This window comes from Petaurus breviceps, unplaced genomic scaffold, assembly GCF_028583685.1.
Source record: "Petaurus breviceps papuanus isolate PSGF00001 unplaced genomic scaffold, PetGlider_PUasm1.0 90804, whole genome shotgun sequence".
NCBI lineage: Eukaryota > Metazoa > Chordata > Mammalia > Diprotodontia > Petauridae > Petaurus > Petaurus breviceps.
The window spans coordinates 12499879-12519625 of NW_027187348.1; the positions used below are offsets into that span (position 1 = coordinate 12499879).

The following is a 19747-nucleotide window of genomic DNA, read 5'->3' on the forward strand; positions in this document are numbered from 1 at the left end:
GAGAGAGAGAGAGAGAGAGAGAGAGAGAGAGAGAGAGAGAGAGAGAGAGAGAGAGAGAGAGAATCAGCAGCAAGATTCAAACCTATCTCTTCAGACTGAGGGGTCTGCCCTTGTTCCATTGTCCTACAGAACCCCTCCTAAGCAAAAGGCTGTGAAATCTCACTGTAATCCCCTTTAGTACTATTAGTACTATTAGTTTTAAACCAGGGAATGATAGGCAGACATATTGTTTTCTTCTACATTTACTTTGGCCAAAGTATCTACCCACCAGATACCTAAATAATTCAAATCCTGATGAGGAAAGATAAATGTTTCCGTGTTCTCAGCTCTGATTTGGTCTAATTGGGTCTAGACCCTTTTTAGCAAGGAAGCTTGCTAATATGATGCCACAGTAACCTTCTTAGATTATTCAATAATTAACAGCTTGCTTTTATAACTGTGACAGGGTGAAATCAACAGCAGTATGTCTCCAAACTGACATACAGGACAGCTGAAGAACTATCTTTCCATCTTAAAGCCAACATCCAGGAAATGATTTTCAGGGTTGGGGTTTTTTTTTATTGTTGTTACATCATTTCCTTTGTATTTGTCACATGGATGTTCCATTTTCAGTGATTCTTAATCGGAAAAAAAAAAAAACGCATCATCTCATACCAGAGCCCCCACAGCTTGTGTGGTATGTCAAACAGCATAGTACTACAATGATGTTAAGCAAATGCCTGCATAACACTTCCCAGAACTTAAACCACACTGCTACCATAGGACATCTGCATTTGGATACTGAAATGCTCTTTGTTGCAGCTGTTGTGTGGCTACATGCCTGCTGTAACGAGCTTCTGAATTTCTGTGCCAAGGCTTTAGCCGTGGAACCAACCCGACTGGCAAAACAGGAATGTAACAAATGATCCATCTGATATGAGTCATGTTAACTCTTTGTATAAAAGATGCTGTTGAGAAATGATAGAAATAGCCTGGACGGAGTGCTGCTCTGACATGTTTTCTTCGGTTAAATATGCTGGAGGCGGCATCTTGCTCTTTAAACAGCTCTCAAGTTTTGGGTAGATTTAGGATGTAAAACACAACTAAGCACAACTTGCTTACAAACTAAGTGTTGACCTCAGTGTGCATCTGTGACTAATTTCAGAATTAAAGAATGGGGAGATGAAAACTTGCCCCATGAAGAAGAATGTTTCGTCTTGGTTGAACTGTTGTTGATGGTTAGGTTGGTTCTCTCTGGGGGAAAAAAAAATCGGTTCCTTTTTCTTTTGCCCCATCTGAGAGTATTAATCTTATTTATGCTCTGAACTCAGTAAAGAAGCAAAACAGAGAGGCCAGTCTCTGTCTAAGAACGACAGCTTTCATCATTTTAAAGAGTTTATTGGAATGTTACAAAGTACTAGACTTTTAAGGCATATTCCAGTTATGAGATTTCTGCAAAATATTGTTTGTTTTCTTTTTCTTGGGGCAGTGGTGAGTAGCATAAACACCGTTGAGCTTGTATAGTTCCTCAAGGCAAATTGCAGTCCCACTCATGCCTTCGCTGATTTGTTCAGCCAACCTTTTTTTGAGCACCTACCTACTTACTCTGCATAATACTCTGTAAGATTCCTATTAAAAATGCAAATGATGTTCATGTTTTTCACCAGAAAGCAACAAAAACTTCTTCAGGAAGTAAAGATGCTACCAGAATAAAGTCAAGAGCAATGAGCTTCTAATTGACAGTTGAATTTCAAGGAGGAAATAAATGGTTTCACTTTACATGTTACCCTCCTGTTGTGCAAAGACAACACTGCATGAATTTTTGTAGAATCTATTCATTTGCTTCATGTTCAGCTCTCTTTGTCCTCTCTGTGTTATCTCAAGATCCTGGAAAGCAGGGACCATGTCTGTTGAACTCAACTTTGTATAGCTTCCAAAGCAACACCACACACAGAGACTTAATCAAGAAAATACATTAGATATATGAGTACGTATGATTGTGCTTTTTTTCTTCTCTGTATCTGATGATTTTCTGAATTCTGTTTCACTTTCTTGAAGTAATGTAACCCAAGAGATGGAGATTTATATTAAATAAAATGAATGAAGTGAATGGCATTCTTCTGCTCCTCTTCCTACCCTGAGCCTTCCCCTTTCCTGGTTGTGCCACAGCAAATTCCTAAATGAGGCCTCTGACTCCTTTTTTAAGTGGTGCCATAGCTTACTTCTTGAATGACTTTAATATACCTCAATCCTCATGTTTCTCTCCCAGCCCTACACTTTCAGCCACAGCAAACTCTGGTTGTTTCATTCAGACCATTATGATCTCTTCGCTTATCCCTTTGAGGGATGCAGTGTCACCCTAAGCCTACCCAAATCATCTCCTAATCCACTGTGACTTGTAGATGTTCTAAGTTCAGGTTCAAGTTCTTCATCCTCCACTTCAAAAACACTTATTAGGCAACAGCCTAGGACTTTCTCATCTTCCCTGTCTCTTTCTAATCCCCAGGCTATCTCTAATCTTGTCTCCTCCAATTTACTTTAAACCTTAATCTCTTGAATCCAAACATTCCAGTTCTGCTTTCTTCATCCTCTCAGGTATTCTTTGCCTCTGAAATTCCCATTTGTCAAACCCCATCTCTCTTCCTTCAGTCAAGAAGGCAGTGAGAGTGTGGGGAAGGAAGTACTTTATTCCATAGTGGGTGGGAAGTTTCTGAAATCTAGCACGATGTAGTAGAAATAACACTGGTCTTGGAATTGGGAGACCTAGATTTAAATTTTGATTCTGTCACTCTTACTATCTCTATGCCCTTGGGCAAATCAATCCCTCCTTAGCCTCAGTTTTCTCATATAATAAAATGAGGAGTTTGGACTAAGTCATCTCCAAGGTCCTTTCCAGTTCTGAGTCTATGGTCCTAGAATCATAGGTATTCCAGGATGCCCTTCCTGAGTAATTGGAGAGAGACTGAAAATTTCCCCCTCACCTTTTTCTATACAACTTCCATGAGCTCATTCTCTTCCCCCGTTTCTCACAATTCTATATCATGTACTTTATTAACTTCAATTCTTCACATAGCCTAATGAATCCATAATTTCCTTAATGTGAGTTTGGAAATCCTTTTCTAATTCTCTTCATTTCTTGAGAGTACCAGGGTAGCATCAAGGCTATTTATTGTCTTTAATGCTCATTCCCCACCTGGCCAGTGCCATTTTCCAGCAATACCATCTTCTTGAATAATATATTTTATTATTAAAGAGCTTCTACATATAATGTTAATGAAATCACCAGTGTGTAGTTTCTCTTGTGTGTCTAACATTTTCTTATGTTTTCTACATTTTTTACATCGGTCTCTACCATTGTTTCAAGTCCAGCATTTGAAGTGTAGCTGTTTCATGAATCTTCTGTAGTTCCTGATAAAGTGACTTAACTTGGTTTTTGTCACTTAGTAGATGAGTAATAGATGTCTCTTGGTGATTATGAACTGTGTAAAATATACTTGCTACATATAGCATTGGGTGGAAAAGAAAAACACTAATTTTTTGTTTGTTTTTATAGGCTGGATTACAGTGGACCCTCTAGAGAGTTTTTCTTCCTGGTATCCAGAGAACTCTTTAATCCGTATTATGGCTTATTTGAATATTCAGCTAATGATACATACACAGTACAAATAAGTCCCATGTCTGCTTTTGTAGACAATCACCACGAATGGTAAGATGGTGGGGTTTGGGGAATTGTGCTTTCCTCTAATTATTTTTCTCTAGCACTAGTTTATATATGTGCTCTGATTTTTTTCCAAATATAGATAACCACTTTAATTCTTGACTAAAACCACAGTTTTGCTTAGAAATCTCATTTGATTCTTTAAGGTTGCTTTGAATTACAAAGACAGTCTCCAACATATTGAGTTATTATTTTTTCATAAGTTGATTTTTAAGTAGGTGACTTGGAAGACAGAACACATTATCTCTGACAAACTAAATTATAAATTATGACAAGCATGGCTTGGAAGATAGAGTTAGCCTGGGAGTCAAGAAGACCTAGCTTCAAGGCCTTTTTCTGACACCTACTGACTCTGTGACCCTGGACAAGTCATTTATTTACTACCTCTGTTCTTCCTGGTAATTCCCTAAGACTGTATGTTGCATAGTAGGTGCTGGTCGGCATTGGCAGGGAAAATTGCTCACCAGAAGTTCACCACACTCATGAAATTACAGGTCAAGTTTAAAAAAAAAAGTACAAATGCTAATGTTGAGTTCTTTTGTGATTCTAAAATCTTGAGAAGGGCAGGAAGGAGTATATTAGGAAATTTGCCCTGGGCAGAATCTTTAGGACAATATTTGGGGAAGTATCTGGCATTCTAGGGATTAGAGCTGGTCCAGCATCTGCAGCTGTGGTTGTCAATAATTAATACATAGTTATTAAGTGCCTACTGTGTCAGACACTATGTTAAGCCCTGGGGATACCAAAAGAAAAAAAAAAGATAGTCCCTGCCCTCATGTAGCTTACTTACTAATGGCCAGACAAAGTAAGGATAAAGCAGAAACATGAGGAATTATTCATCTAAGAAAGATACAGGCGGAAAGAGCACTCTAGGCACAGAGAGGAGGGTCCAGGGTTGGTAAGAGGGCACCAGCAAAAAAGGCATTAATGATGGAAAAGAATATCAGTAGGAATGGGTCATCATATTATTGCTCATTTGTAAATCCACAGTTTCTAAAGTGGGGCTATTTATTTTTCATAAAATCTTAAAAAAAAAAAGATGAGATCTTTTTATGATCATTTCAAGTTAAGATTATTTTTTAATTTAAATTATTTAATTTCAAGTTAAGTTATTTTTTCCAAATCCCTTTGCTCATGGACATTCAAATTTGTGAAGCACCCGTTTTTGAGAGTGCCTGTTTGTTTTATACTGGGTACAAGTGAGTAAAACATGGTTTAGTCATATGCTGAGAAATCATTCATGCTCTTCTTTTTTTGCCAATATCTTGAGGAAAAATCTAAATTATGGCTTAGAGGTTATGATGTCCAACTTTCACCTTAACTTCATTTTAGCTCCCATTTGCAGGGCAATCACTGGTATCTAACTGACATTTGGTGGGAGGAATCCAACCTTGGTGGAAGAAACAAAAAGGGACAAACTGTAGCTCTTAATATGTCTCATATCTGCTGCTGTTCAAGACACTGACTTGCAGAAGCCGTCAAATTCAACCACTAGAAGCATCATTACTCTCGAAATAAGGAGAAATGTAGGGGTAGACATTTCAATCATCTAGGTGGATAATATCAGTTATTTTCAAGAAAGTTTCCAAAATGAATCAGAATGAATTGTGCCTTGAGATGTTTAGAAGATAGAGCATTGTCTGTGGGAAACCCCAAAAACTTCCAGATGCTGAGATTTTCATTGCCCAGAAGGTTGAGAAGATAATCTCCACCATAATTGTGGAGGAAGGAGAGAGAAAAAAGGGGAAGTTCTGCAAAGTAAGAGATTAGTTGTATACCAGAGTAACAGAAAATTAGTTGGTGCTAGGTAGATACAAGGGAAATACCACTAGTATCAATTCAAACAAAGTGGAAGCAAAATCAGTACTACTTTCCCTACCATCAGCTACCAGTATATATATTGGTTAATACCTGAAGTGGTAACCCTCGGGGATTTCTCACAAATGCCAATGAGCAACTCATATTGACAAAACAGTTGGTGAATGTAGAACATTATTTATACTATAAAATCTTTGGGGCTATTAGTAATAGGATGCATTTATATAGCACTTGCTGTGAGCCAAACACTGTTCTTAAGTATTTTAAAATCATTATCTCATTTGGTCCTCACAATAACCCTGAGAAGTAGGTGCTATTATTATCCCCATTTTACAGATGAGGAAAGCGAGGCGAACAGAGGCAAGTGACTCATCCAGGATCACACAGCAAGTGTCTGAGGCTGAATATGAATTCAGGTCCTCCTGACTCCAAGCCTAGCACTCCATCCACTGAACCACCTCGCTACTCAAATAATAAAGATAACTAAGTTAAACAAATTTGACTTGAAGTTTTAAGATGTAAATTTTTAGCCTAACTTAGGCCTAGTTAGTGTAGGATGTATAGGAACTCCTTGTGACCCTGTAGAACCATGTTATAATTCAATAACCCAGGTCATGTGATCTGTTTCCTATTTTTCTTGTCCAGGTTCAGGTTTAGTGGTCGGATCCTTGGCCTCGCACTGATACACCAGTATTTGTTAGATGCTTTCTTCACACGACCATTTTATAAGGCCCTTCTCAGAATGTGAGTAAAATTATTTTTATTCTTCTTTCAATCAGCATGGAAAAAATACAGTATTTCCCTTTCATTGAAATGGAAAATTTCTGTTGTCAAAGTCAGTGTTTCCCTATCTGCTAACAATCTTCCTTGTGATGTTGTTTTTATAGCTTTACAAACTTTCTGAAACTCAATAAGTTTTGAAGTTTTGTTTATTTGTCCAGCCATATTCTCTTTTTCTCCTCCTTTATTTCTGGACTGCCCACAAAATCTTAGTTTCACTATCTTCTGAACCATTTTATCTTTCTCATACTTGGTAACACATGTTTCTTCAGAACAATTGTACTTCAAATGCAGCTTTGGAATGCTTATGGCATTAATTCAGATTATTAATAGAATAGTTGTGGGTTAGTCTTTATGACTCACAGAGTCTTCTTCCCTTTGAGATGGATTTTATATTTCACATTGATGCAAACTTTAAATTACTCTTGGCTTGCTTCTCATCTTCCATGGCCCTTTCTGTCTTCGGGATACCCTGTTTGTTCAAAGCCATCCCTTTGTGAAAGGAAAATCTAGATTTATGGAGGGAGGTACAAATAAAACTTCCATGGGAATTTTCAGTACTATTATAAAAATGAAAGACTGCAGCTAGCAATCTTTCATTGGAACAAACAGCTGGTTCTGGCCTATAATAAGCAGTACATTGCAAGGCCAAGCACGGGTAGGCAGTATTTTGTTCTGTCTGTGGGACAAGTAGAAACAAAGTGAGGAGATCTTAGCAGAAAGACTACTACTACCCATACTCCTCTCCACTTTTGACCATCAGTTTTATCCCTGCACCAACAAGCTTCTTCTCTATCTTCTTTAAAGTGAATCCCTGACCCTCAGAAAGAGAATTTCCAATGAACAAAAAAAGAAGGGACCACTGGAAACATGTTTCAATACCCAATAGGAAAATGTGAAAGATAATTGATTGTTGAATTGAAGACATAGTATATTTTCCTTTCCTTCCAGCTTCTTTTGTGAAAATAGGCTGACATTTCCAGAAACAGTATGAAGAATTGCTTGCTTATTATTCCCCTCAAACATCCTTCACAGCAGCCAAAGTGGCCCTCAATCTCCCATGTTGGTGTCTGAAGGCCACTCACTTCTTCTACCACTTAGAGTCTCTGGTTTCCTTCAGGGTTTGGCCCAGGCTTCACTTCCTACATGAGGTCTTTCCTGATCTCTGTAATTGCTGGTACCTCTCTCTCCCCTGAAACTGCATATGTTGCCCTAGATCCTTCACCTCGTGGGATGTAAACTGCTTGAAGGTGGGGGCTTTCATTTTTGTCTTTTTTTCAATGTCTCCAGGGCCTGCCTAGCACATTGTGGACACTTAATAAATGCTATTTGATTAATTGATTGATTTTTATTCTAGCTTCCTATCTGCCCTAATGGTTTGCTGCTATTGGTCTATTTTCCGCATTCCAAACTCATTGCCCTCTAGCTGTGTATGGTCCAGCTCTTAGTCTCTCCATAAAACTAGAGATCAGTGCTGTCAGGCTCTGTGGCATAGTGGCAGTAGCCCTGGACTGGACATTAGGGGACCTGAATTTTAGTTGGGACTTTGCTTTTAAGTATCTCTGGGACAGAGTACTTCACTGAACCCCTCTGAGCCTCAATTTCTTCATCCAGAACATAAGGGCATTGAAATGCATGATGTCTGCAATCCTGACTATCTCTAAGCTCTATAACCTTTACAAAGTTTCTTTATTTTTTTTTCACTAGCTCGGTTTTAGACTCTAAATAACAGAAATCTAGGAGCCACTGTTGCTCAGTTCATCTTTTTCCCAATGTCTGTCAGTGTCTACTAATAACGTTTTTAAAATCTTCATCTTTCTCTTTGATACCTTAGTCTGTGTGATTTGAGTGACCTAGAATACCTTGATGAGGAGTTCCACCAGAGCCTTCAGTGGATGAAAGACAATGACATACATGATATCCTAGACCTCACCTTTACTGTAAATGAAGAAGTTTTTGGACAGGTATGTGTGTGCTAAAGCAGCATAGTCAGGTTCTTTATTTGCTTTGTTAGAATTTATTGCTAGGTGATCAACTATGTCAGTGGACTAACATCAGGCACGGCTATTCTTGGTTTAGTATGAAAATTCCTAAATTGGGTAAGTGTGTCCATTTACTCTGTAGGGGTACTTCCTCATTGCAGAGTCTGTCTCTAGTAACTACAATGCCATCACAGAGAGAAAGGAGCTAAATGACAGTGTATCACATATGTTGTTGTGGAATTCTTCTTATTCTTTGCTTTCAAAAGTACAATATCCACTATGAGCTACTTTTTATGTCTCTAATATACTTTTAAAGCCCTCGTTTTCATGGAACCCACATACTAAATACATATTTGTACACAGCTATTATTCAGACAGAAAAATGCAGTTGTAAAATTAATAGAATCAATATTTTGATACAGAGGTGCAAAATAGAATCAGTGACGTTGGTCTACATTGTTCTCCCAGCACAAGTGTGGGAGGCGCGTCAGTGATTCCTTTCATTAATATACTTTGCTGTTAGCTTTTTGTTATTTTTTAAGAATTCATACTATCTTTTAAACGTTGGTCCTCATCTGAATTTAAATCCTCTACTGTCAAAGTTAAATCTTCATGTAGGCATTAGATACCAAAACTGAGTAAATACTCAGCCATATTGGGATTTACGAAAAGTCCTAATCAGTCATTCAGATGGCAAACAGCCAGAGTTTCAAAGAAATTCAGCCTAAATTATGAGAATTAGAAATAAGTACTCATACTCTGAAACTCCTTGACATCAGGTAATCAGTCATATGGGATTTACTAAGTGCTCACTGTGTGCATAGCATTTGATGACAAGGCATAGAAGACACAATTCGTATACCACAGAGATATGTGCAGTTATACAGAGTATGGTCAAGTGTTTTCATGCTCTTGGTAACAGTCTCTTTTGTGACTAAACTTTGACTCCATTAAAAATATTAATATAAATATATATATATATTTGTTCCAAGATCACTGAACGAGAATTAAAGCCAGGGGGTGCCAACATCCCAGTCACAGAGAAGAACAAGAAAGAATACATCGAGAGAATGGTGAAATGGAGGATTGAGCGGGGTGTTGTTCAACAAACAGAGAGTTTAGTACGGGGTTTTTATGAGGTAAAGAAATTGGGCCTTTATAGTGCATGCTTTGAATTTTGGTTTCTACAGATGTCAAAATCCAGATATGGCTATCCACAGATATCAAAATCCATCTTTTGTGTCTACAGATGTCACATATTATCTCTACCTGCATGAAGTATTCTTTTTTACAGAAAACATTCATTATTCAAATTAATTTACAGGGAATATTCTTTGCTTATATAGTAATTTTTCTGAGAAAATGGGGTGGGGTGGGTGGATTGGTGAATTCATGGAATTCTCTGGTTTAAGTGGTCTTTGAGTTAAATGTTTTGACTAGAATTTAAATAGGATTTGATGATTTAATGACCAATAATATCATTTTAAGTCATGCATACTAAGATATGGGTAATCAAATCTCATGCTTGAGGGTGTGAAATGATCACACATGATGGTCAGAACAAGCTAGTTATATGTTCCATGAGGCTTTTTCATTAGAAGCCTCTAAGATCCTTTCCAGAACAGAGAAGCAGATTGGACCAATCGTTATTTTGATGTAGTATGGAAAATTCTGATGCTGAGAGGAAGTACTTTGATTTAACTAAAAATCCTAAATACTCCTAAGGACATGTGGTCTCATAAATTTGAGTATCCCCTACAACAAAACAGTCAATCAGTCAATAAATATGTATTAAGTACTTACTTTGTACCAGGCACTGCATTAAACACTAGTGGTACAAAGAAAAATAAAAACATAGTCCTTACCCCCCAACAGCTCACATTGTAATGGGGAAGATCTCATGCAAACAACCCTGTAGACACAAGACATAGACAGTGAAAATGAGGAATAGTCTCAGAGAGAAATCAGTAGCAGTACATGAGAAGAGGTACTGAGAAAGGCTTGTTGAAGAAGGAGGGATTTGAGCTGAGTCTCCCTAGCCAAGGAAGTCAGGAGCCAGAGATTATGAGTCTAGGCATGGGGGACAATCAGTAAAGAAGGAATAGTTGGGAGATGCTATGTTATGTGTCAAGATCAGAAAGAAAACTAGCATGGCTGGATATAGAATATAGATTAAATAGGACTCAAATAAAGTAGATTAAAGAGGACTCGAAGGATAGAGGCCAGATTGTGAAGAATTTTATATCAGAGGTACTAGGGAGCCACTGGAGTTGACTGAAGGGGGGAGAAGGAGAGTAACATAGTTAGAACTACACTTGAAGTCGAATGGAGGATGGAGTGGAGTGGGGAGAAACTTGAGGCAGGGAGACCAACCAGAAGGCTATTGAAGTAGTTTAAGTATGAGATGTTGGCTTAGTGAGTAGAAAAAAAAAAAGATGCATTGATCAGAAAGAAGTTTTAAAAGTAAAAATGGCAAGATTTGGAAACTGATTGGATATGTAGATAATGTGAAAGGGTAGTTGGGAATGACACCTAGGTTATGAGACTAGGTGACTGGGAAGATGGTGGTTCCTTCAACAATAATGGGGAAGATCAGAAGAGTGGAGAGTGTGGGAGGAAAGATGAGTTCTGTTTTTAGAGCAGTTAAATTTGCGATGTCTACATACAGGACAATCGGTCTGAGATAGCAACCCATCCATGCTTCCCACCCTGTGTGACTCTAATCCATGTCCTCCCATCAGTTCTTCACAATGGTGATGGTAGTGGTGGTGGTGGTGATGGTGGGGAACCAATGTGCTAGAGAGTGCTCTGTGCTCTCTTGACATTTTAATAAAGGCAATATGGTACAGTGGAGGAAAAAATAAACTTTGAGTCATGAAACTTGAGTTTGAATCCTGGCTCTACCACTTACAAATGTGTGACTTTTGGCAAGTCATTTAGTTTCGCTGGGTCTCAGTTTCCTCATCTCTAAAATGAGGGTGTGATGACGTCCAAGGTCCCTTCCAATTCTAGAATGATGATCCTATGACATATTGACACCTCAGGGTTGCTAAGTGAAGCAGTGGATACAGTACTAGACCTGGAATTATGAAGACCTGAGTTCAAATCCATCCTCAGACACGTACTAGCTGTATGACCTTGAGCAAGTCACCTAGCCTCTGTTTGCCTCAATTTCCTTATATGTAAAACAGGGATAATAATTGTACCCATCTCCCAGGATTATTGTGAGAATCAAATGAGATAATATTTGTAAAGTGCTTAGTATAGTCACTGGCACATAGTAAGTGCTGTATAAATGTTATTCTTATGTTGTGGTTGTTGTAGACACCAGTGTTGCAATTAAAATTATATCTTATAATATCTTATATTTACATACAAAACTTGCATATAAATTAATCTACAAATGTATATAAATAAATGATAAACATTTGTTGATTGATTTATCATAAAAAGGTATATTCAGCACCACTTAGTAAATTCCTCCTCCCAATGCTATTTTTCTCTGACAAGTCGTTCACAGAAGGGGTTTCCTTGACTCACTCCCTTGAATTCTCTTCTTTTCACAGGTGGTGGATGCTAGGCTGGTGTCTGTTTTTGATGCAAGGGAACTGGAACTGGTCATTGCTGGAACTGCTGAAATAGACCTAAGTGACTGGAGAAACAACACAGAATATAGAGGAGGTGAAACTGGCTGAGTTTGAAGCCTTTAACTTGAAGTAGAAGGGGTATGGGTTGGCACTTTGGTCTGAATTCTGTGCCGAGAAAAACATCTGGTTTCTCCTCAAAGATCTGAAGCATCCTTTATGAGACCTTGAGCAAGTCACATTCCCATCTTTCCCTAGTTTCCTCATCAGGCAAACAAGGGAAATGCCATTTACATACCACTCAAGCATGTCATCACAATTAATTGTTAGTGATTATGTGAACACTAAGTAATTGCTTTGAAGCAGGGGATCACTAGCCAACTGCCTCCAGCCCATCCCTTCCTCCACTCCTATAGAACTTTAAGAGCAACGCCCTTTGGGCTTCCAGACCAAGAGGTCTAGATTCACTGAGCCACTTACTCCTTGACTCAAAGCTGTGTTATCTAGCACTTTTTTTTTCTTGCTGTCCACCTGTAATCTCATCTGTGAAGGGGAACTCCCTGTATGGAATCACCTTCTACCCAATTCAATCCCAGAGTCTGGGAACACTGAGAAGTGAAGTGAATTGTGTCAGAGTCAGAACTTGAACCCAGATCCTTCTGATTCTAAGGCCAGGTCTTTATCCACTACAAAGGGATGTGCTAGAAGCAGCTTATACATACTTCCAAGAGCCAGTTGTTAAATTTTCAGTGTGAGCATTTATATCTTGGAAGTCAGCAAATGGTACAAATCAGTGCTTGCTTTATTGTGTGTGTTGTTGTTATTGTCTAGACTTAAGAAAGTGATGGGGGAAAATGCTAATGCAGATTAAACTTAAAAGTGTGTCATGAGAAAATTTTTTTTTCAGAAATCCAATTGTTAAACATTTACCAGCACCACCCTGCCACGATGCAAAGTTTCCACTTATTTAATATGTAGCAGGCAGGCAGACAGACAGATAGATAGATAGACAGAGAGATAGATAGATGGATGGATGATGATGGATAGATAAATAGACAGTTGATAGACTAACAGATAAATAGATAGATATTTTGGAATATCTATGAAGATGTTCCAAATAGATAATTTAGATAGATTATCTATCTACAGATAGATAATTTGGAAATTGGTGTGTCTTAACAGTCTACTCAAATCTTCGGTCAAATAATTCATACAAATGCCTTAGAACTTCATTTGCAATGAGGTAGACATGGTTTTAAAAAAAAAGCAAAGTAAAAAGTTATGAAGCTTGACTTTAGGTGAGCATTAAATACAATCTTAGGAAAGCTAAAATCCTTGCCACAACTCTTACATAGCAAGAAAACTCTAAAAGTTCAAAGGAAGAAAATGATTTACATGGGAATTAGTTAACAAAAAAAAAATAGGGCCAATGTAAAGTACTTACTAAAGTGTTTTGTCTTAAGAGATGACCCTAAATATTAGCTGCCTCTCAATCACAGAATCACAGAATTTAAGTCTGAAGGAAACTAAAAAGCCATCTAGTACCATCCATAGAATGCCAGAAACGAATCCATTGATAACATAACTAGCAGTCCTCCAGCCTCCCCTTGAAGACCACTATGTGGGGGAATCTGATCACCTCTAGAGACAGCCTATTCCACTTTGGGACAGCTCATTTAAAAGTTAAAATCATTTTAATCCCCTTAGCTATAAATCTTTAGTCTTCTATGATTTGAGGTAAGAAGTGGGTATCTTCAGAAGTCATTGTTTGTTCTTGAAGAGGACCGTGACATCATGGAGGTGATGCCATGACACACAAGTGAATTGAATTTAACTTGAGGGAGGGCTGCGCAAAGTCACCAGCTTCACTTGGGACCTTGGCCTTTTATAAACTAAAATCTTTAACAGGTCTCTATCTGACTGAGGCAACAGACTTTCAGTGATTAAGGCTAGGTAAGAAATGAAGCAGAGAATTGCGTCTTTACCTAGTCAGAAGGAAAAAAAATTATCAGTCTGGGAGGGGAAGACCCTCTGGGTTTCTGGCCAAAACAGAAAAAAAATACTATTTATATTCACTCTGAACCAATCTGGACCCAAACAGTGACCAAGTGGGGCTTGGCCTGAGACCTGTTGTTGACCAATGAATGAGAGCCAGAGAGATTTGAGTTTAAGGTGTGGTCCTTAAGAAAGAAATGTAGCCTATAAACCCCAAGATATCTTTTGAGGTTTAGCTTAGCTTCCATCAGTCCTTTTACCTCCTTAACCATCCTTGGCTCTTTCATCTCATCATACCAGTCTTAGTCTAAGATCTTTTCTCACTCCCCAGAAGCAGTTTCAAATTTCTACTTTTATTCCTTCTTCTCTAAGCCTTAACACTAGCAACTAGAAGAGATTATGTGAAAGAGTGGAAAGGGCTTTGGATTTGAAGTCATAGGACCAGTATTTAAATTCTTCCTCTGTCCAAGTTACCTTGGGCAAAGTCATTTGACTTCTCTGGATGTCAATTTCCTTATCTGTAAAATGAAGGGCTTGAGCCAGATGACCTCCAGTGTCCCTTCCAGCTCTAAATCTGTGATCCTATGGACTACTTTCTAGTTTCCTCATCTAATCGCTACATGGTATTCCATTGTTAAAATTAACTCAGTTAACTAAGGTGTATTTATTAACTAGAACTCTCCCCCAATTTGCTTTTCTCTGCACTAAAAATCATCCAAGTCATATGCCCCATTATATTACAATGATGTGTTTGGAGGTAAAAGCTGGTTCAGATTGATGTTACTGTGTGCATTTATAAATACTTTCACTCTAGAAGGGCAGATAAGCAACTTTTTCCAAGGACGCTATAAAGTTTATGAACCAAAATAGGTGCACTAGTATAGGGAACAGGTGAGGGCCACCTTCTTCATTTCCTGACTCAGTCAGATGGTAGTAGAGGAAGAATTTTCCCAGATAGAGATCTGATCATAAATGCAGGTAATAATAGTGGGTAGGAGGGGTGGCCAGGTGGCTCATCGAGTAAGAGCATCGGCCCCAGTGTCGGGATGACCTGGGGATCAAATCTGGGCTCCGATACTTAGCACCACACCCAGAAATAACTGGCCGTGTAACCTTGAGCAAGTTACTTAACCCCGATTGCTTTAAAAAAAAAATAATAGTGGGTAGGAGGACAACCTCGCTCACCCCTTTTCTCTGAAGGGATTTTCAGAAGATCTGTCTTGTAGCCAGGTAAGATGAACCTGTAGAATAGATGAGTAAGTAAATGTCTAAAGAGTTTGTGGTTTACTCAAGGTCATGTGGCTAAACTACTGGCAGGGTCAAGATTTGAAACCATGTCTTCTAATCCTGAGTCCATTATTCTTTTTATGGTATCACACTGCCTACCTAGTTTGAGTTGGGAATTGTTGTCCTGCTTTTGAAGAAACTGAGAAGGTTTGTGTAGTGTTGTTTAAAAAAACAAAACACCATGTTTCTTCATAGTTTAAATTAGAATTAAAATAACATAGATTCTTGTTCTTGCTTTGATAGGATATCATGACAATCATATTGTAATCCGGTGGTTCTGGGCTGCTGTAGAAAGATTCAACAATGAACAACGACTAAGGTTGTTGCAGGTGAGATGGATGCCCATTGGGCTCTTATTTTTTTCAATACAGTATTGTTGACATTATTGTTGAAGTCTTAAAACCATCAGGCACATAAATATGTCCCTAAATGGTCCAGGGACCAGATCTGTGGTTTAATTAATATAGGAAACTCTCCAGAAGAGAAAATGTTCTCTACTAATGCGTCAGCACCTTCTCTGCAACTTGTCACCTTAGGGAGTTGCCTAGGGCACTGAGAAGTAAAATGACTTTGCCCAGGGTCACACAACCAACATATGGCAGAAGCAGGACATAAAACCAAGTTTTCCTGATTTCAAGGTCACCTCTCTATCCACTAAGCCACACTTCCCTCTTCCTCAGTAAATGCTGGTTTTAATTGACTTTTCATCTTTCTCAAGATGTATAGGATCCACTGACTGCTAATTTTCCAAAGTGGTCGGATCAAGGCCAGTCATTTCCCCTTCCTCCCAAAGCAGGGTAAGAGGCTACAACAGCTCTGGCAGGTGGTCCCACCTCCTAGGAAGTTGGAGTGAACATTAGGCCATTTTATTATCCAATATGCCTTTATTTCATTTTGTCTCCTCTTTTAGTAGTACAAATCTTTCATTCTTCTCTGGCTGGATGTTAGAATTTCTGTGCTGTGATCATTCTGTGCCAAAATCCCATTCGATATAATAATTAGAGCCTAAGAATGATGCCAGCAGGAAACAGCATGCTGCTCTTGCTCAATAACTTTAAACAGAACTGATCATTCTTCTTTCCTTTGTACTAAACCATATTTCATTTTCTTATCCTGTTTTACTTTCATTGGCAGTTTGTCACAGGCACATCCAGTATACCCTATGAAGGCTTTGCTTCTCTTCGAGGGAGTAATGGGCCAAGGAGATTCTGTGTGGAGAAATGGGGGAAAATCACTGCCCTTCCCAGGTAAACAAAGCAAACCAAAAGAAAATTAAACAAATCCTCTTCACTTTTACAGTAATATTTTAAAAAGAAAATTGAAGTTACCTCTTAACCTAAACTGGTTAGTTGTCTTCTCATTAAAAAAAATGGGATTTTGGGAAAAGTCTTCAGTTCAATGTTGTCTTTCTATCCTGAGCCCTTAGCACTGGTGCTTAATGAATGTTTACTGAATTGAATTGAATTGAATTGAATTACATCTCTAGCTAAGGGTTCTTAAAAGAATGCTTTCTCATTGATACTTGTACCTGCATTTTAAGATAGAAAATGCAAAATAATTCCTAAGTACAGATTTTGTGTTTGTCAGTGTGTCAGGATGTTGATATGAAGATACCTTTTGCAATCGTACATATGGTTTCTTAGGATGATCCCAGTCTCTGTAGTGCCAATAATTATTTATAGAAGTTCTAATTCTTCCTGAATTGAATCTTCATTTATAATAAACTCACAGTTTCTTCATGATGAGAAAAATATTTATTTTACTGATATACATATATATAAATATTAATTCACTTTTAAGTGAGAGCTATTATCTGTGAACAATTTTTTTTAAGTCTTGAGGAGAAAAAATGTGTGTAAGCCTGAAAAGAAAGATTGAGGGGGCAGGTTTGAAGACCACTTTCAGCACAACAAAACTAAGTTGGTTTTATAAGTATTATTATCTCAATTTTATGGACATAGAAACTGGGACTCTACAAAGCTAAGTGACTGAGCCAAGATCACACACCTAGTAAGCATTTCAGTCAAGAATCAAATCCAGTTCTTTCCAAACCTGGGTCTAGACCTTTAGGGATTAGACTGTACTTCCTCTCAATTAGAGAAGTAGCTTCAAGGTTATTTTATTTATTTAGCTAGAATAATATTTCTTTCTTCCTCCAATTCATAGATAAAGAAATTTAGTGACTTGTCTAAGGCATTTTACCACAAGACATAATCAAAAGTCAGTGGCATCAAGTGGGTTTCCAAGGCCTTCTTTAAATCCCTCATGGCTTGAATAAATGTTAGTGTGTTACAGTGAACAGTGTGAAAGCCTATTTTCATCCTATCTACATCAGCATGTTACTTCCTTAGCAACCTTGCCCTGAATTGTGAAACTAAGGTACCACATCCTGCAACCTCAGAACCCTGCATGTTATCATCAGATCCTCAGTTGGGAAGGTGACTGGTGTATCTTGAATCAGCTTTGGGGGATGGTAACTTTTATTACTTGAAGCATGATTTTACTTTATTGTTTTTCCACATGGCAATTATGTCATACTTGGAGAATTACTTGTTTGTGTCAGATTTAGAATGTCTCTCTAAAGCCTGAGGATCTGTTTTTTTTTCTCCCCTCTTAGAACTTTTAGGGATTAGCCTTTTACAGGACACAGGGTGGGGTCATTGTGTTACCTTCTTTCTACTTAATTGTGGGCATTCTAAGCCCTGAAATATGATTTGACACTAAGCTGCTGACATCAATTGCATTTGTTCAGTCACCATATTATTCGCTGAACTTGGAAAACCTATGTGAATATTCATGAAAGCTGATAGCCTGCCATTCATCTTAGATAACAGATGGGCACTGATAGGTGGGTAGAAGTGTATTAGGGACCTGGTTGGGTCAATATGTTCTCCATACTCAAGGAACAGGTGATTCTGTGCTGACTTATTTGTAAATAGTGGAACAATTGCACAGGAACAGATGGGTAATTACAACATCTCTTTCCTGTATTTGTAAGCTAAGGCCTGAGTTGTTCTTCACTGGTCAGATCACACAGAGAGATGTAGAATAAGACACACAGTAAATCTCTTCCCTTCATAATTTCAGCATAATTCAAATGAATTGATATTTACATGATCATAGAAAGGGCTTTTCGTTAGCTAATATAATTAAACTTGACCGTTGTAAGCTTTACCTTTTAATCTGGACTTTCCCCTTAGTAGTCTAAACCTGAAGAGTAAGTAGATACTCTACTGAATGTGAGATTTGGAGCCTACTTTAACCTCCACTAGTACAGGATGTTGTTGTCTGCTCAGGCATCATTACTGTTATGAGGTTTTCTATTTGTTTCTTGGACAAAACTGGCTCCCAGGTCTCTCTAATTGAAATTTGAGATGTTGCATTTAGTCTAAACATAACTCTGTGGTCTAGTTATAAGATTTTCTTAGAATTTGCCAGATCACATTTCTAACATACATCAACAAAGAAAGTAAGCTAGACCACTTCTCAGAGCACCATTAGGCACCTGATTTTGTCAGTGAGGAATTAAAATCTCTCAGATCTTAGAGAAGGGTCTTCACTTCCATTATCCATTATCTTTTTCTTCTTAGTGAGCCACTGTCTAACATCTAATTGGTGTATTTTGTGGAGATTACTTACTCTATGCCCAGGTACTTCACTGGATATTGTTCCAAATGGGTTCCTTCTTATTCTGCCCTCTCCCTCCAAAATGGTAGTATTGTGTGATGGATGTATAATTGCAACATGCTAGATTGATGTGGGGTGATGGAAGTGGTTTTTTGCTTGGCCCCATATCATACTTCATCTCTGTGGTGGACAGGCATAATGGAAGAGGGGAATCCCAGTATCTTTTGGACACAGTAATCTGCATTCTTTATACTTTTCTCTAGCAATCAAATGTAGTTGTCATTCATTCTTCATTCTACTTAGACCTATTTTCCTCTACCAGTTTGTTAAACAAATCACCCAAATAGGATAGTTGGATAGCAAGATGCATGGCTCTGAAACCATTAAAAATTGTGGGCATTGCTGCCTTTTTTTCCTTTTGTGGAGAACAAGTAATTTGAGACCAAATGAAAAACAATTCTGCAGACAGATGGGTGTCTCTATGGAGTCTTATATGCTGAACACGTCAACAAGAACTTATACTGCTTGTACTTCCTCTGCTTTGTGGTTGCTGGTTAGTTCTGTATTTTGGAATTTTTGTAGAATATTTCTTACCACCCAGTTTTCACACACAGCTTATTCACTTGCAGCAATTGCTTTCTGGGCATTCCAATACCCAGGCTTCTAGCATGAGGGTGCAGGATTGGGGGAGACTAGGTGTCCCCTGCCAGACAAAAACAAGTCAAAGTTAATCCATTTTCACCACATAGGGGAAGGTTTCTATATTCATCTATGGATATTTAGCCATGTGATCTGATGGGATAAAGGGATTTGAGAGCTACATTGGGGAAAATGTATTATTTAGGTTAGACTTCCCAACCCCCCCCCAAAAGAAAAAAGATCCTAATTTTTTAATTGGACGATGAGTCTAGAGAAGGATATAAAAGATAAGCTGAGGATCTGCTAATTGCAATGAGACTTAATTAATAAATGAGACT

The 19747-nt window shown here is 38.1% G+C and overlaps 1 protein-coding gene across 2 annotated transcripts in view; it reads left to right on the plus strand.

Annotated features, from left to right (window-relative positions):
* Positions 1-19747, plus strand: part of HECW2 (HECT, C2 and WW domain containing E3 ubiquitin protein ligase 2) — a 449194-nt gene that overhangs the window by 422068 nt on the left and 7379 nt on the right. For both annotated transcript variants that reach the window (XM_069070166.1, XM_069070167.1), the window contains 7 exons: positions 3533-3685; positions 6161-6259; positions 8130-8259; positions 9270-9416; positions 11844-11958; positions 15387-15472; positions 16278-16390. In XM_069070166.1, coding sequence (XP_068926267.1) covers positions 3533-3685; positions 6161-6259; positions 8130-8259; positions 9270-9416; positions 11844-11958; positions 15387-15472; positions 16278-16390 — 843 coding nt within the window. The remainder of the gene's footprint in view (positions 1-3532; positions 3686-6160; positions 6260-8129; positions 8260-9269; positions 9417-11843; positions 11959-15386; positions 15473-16277; positions 16391-19747) is intronic.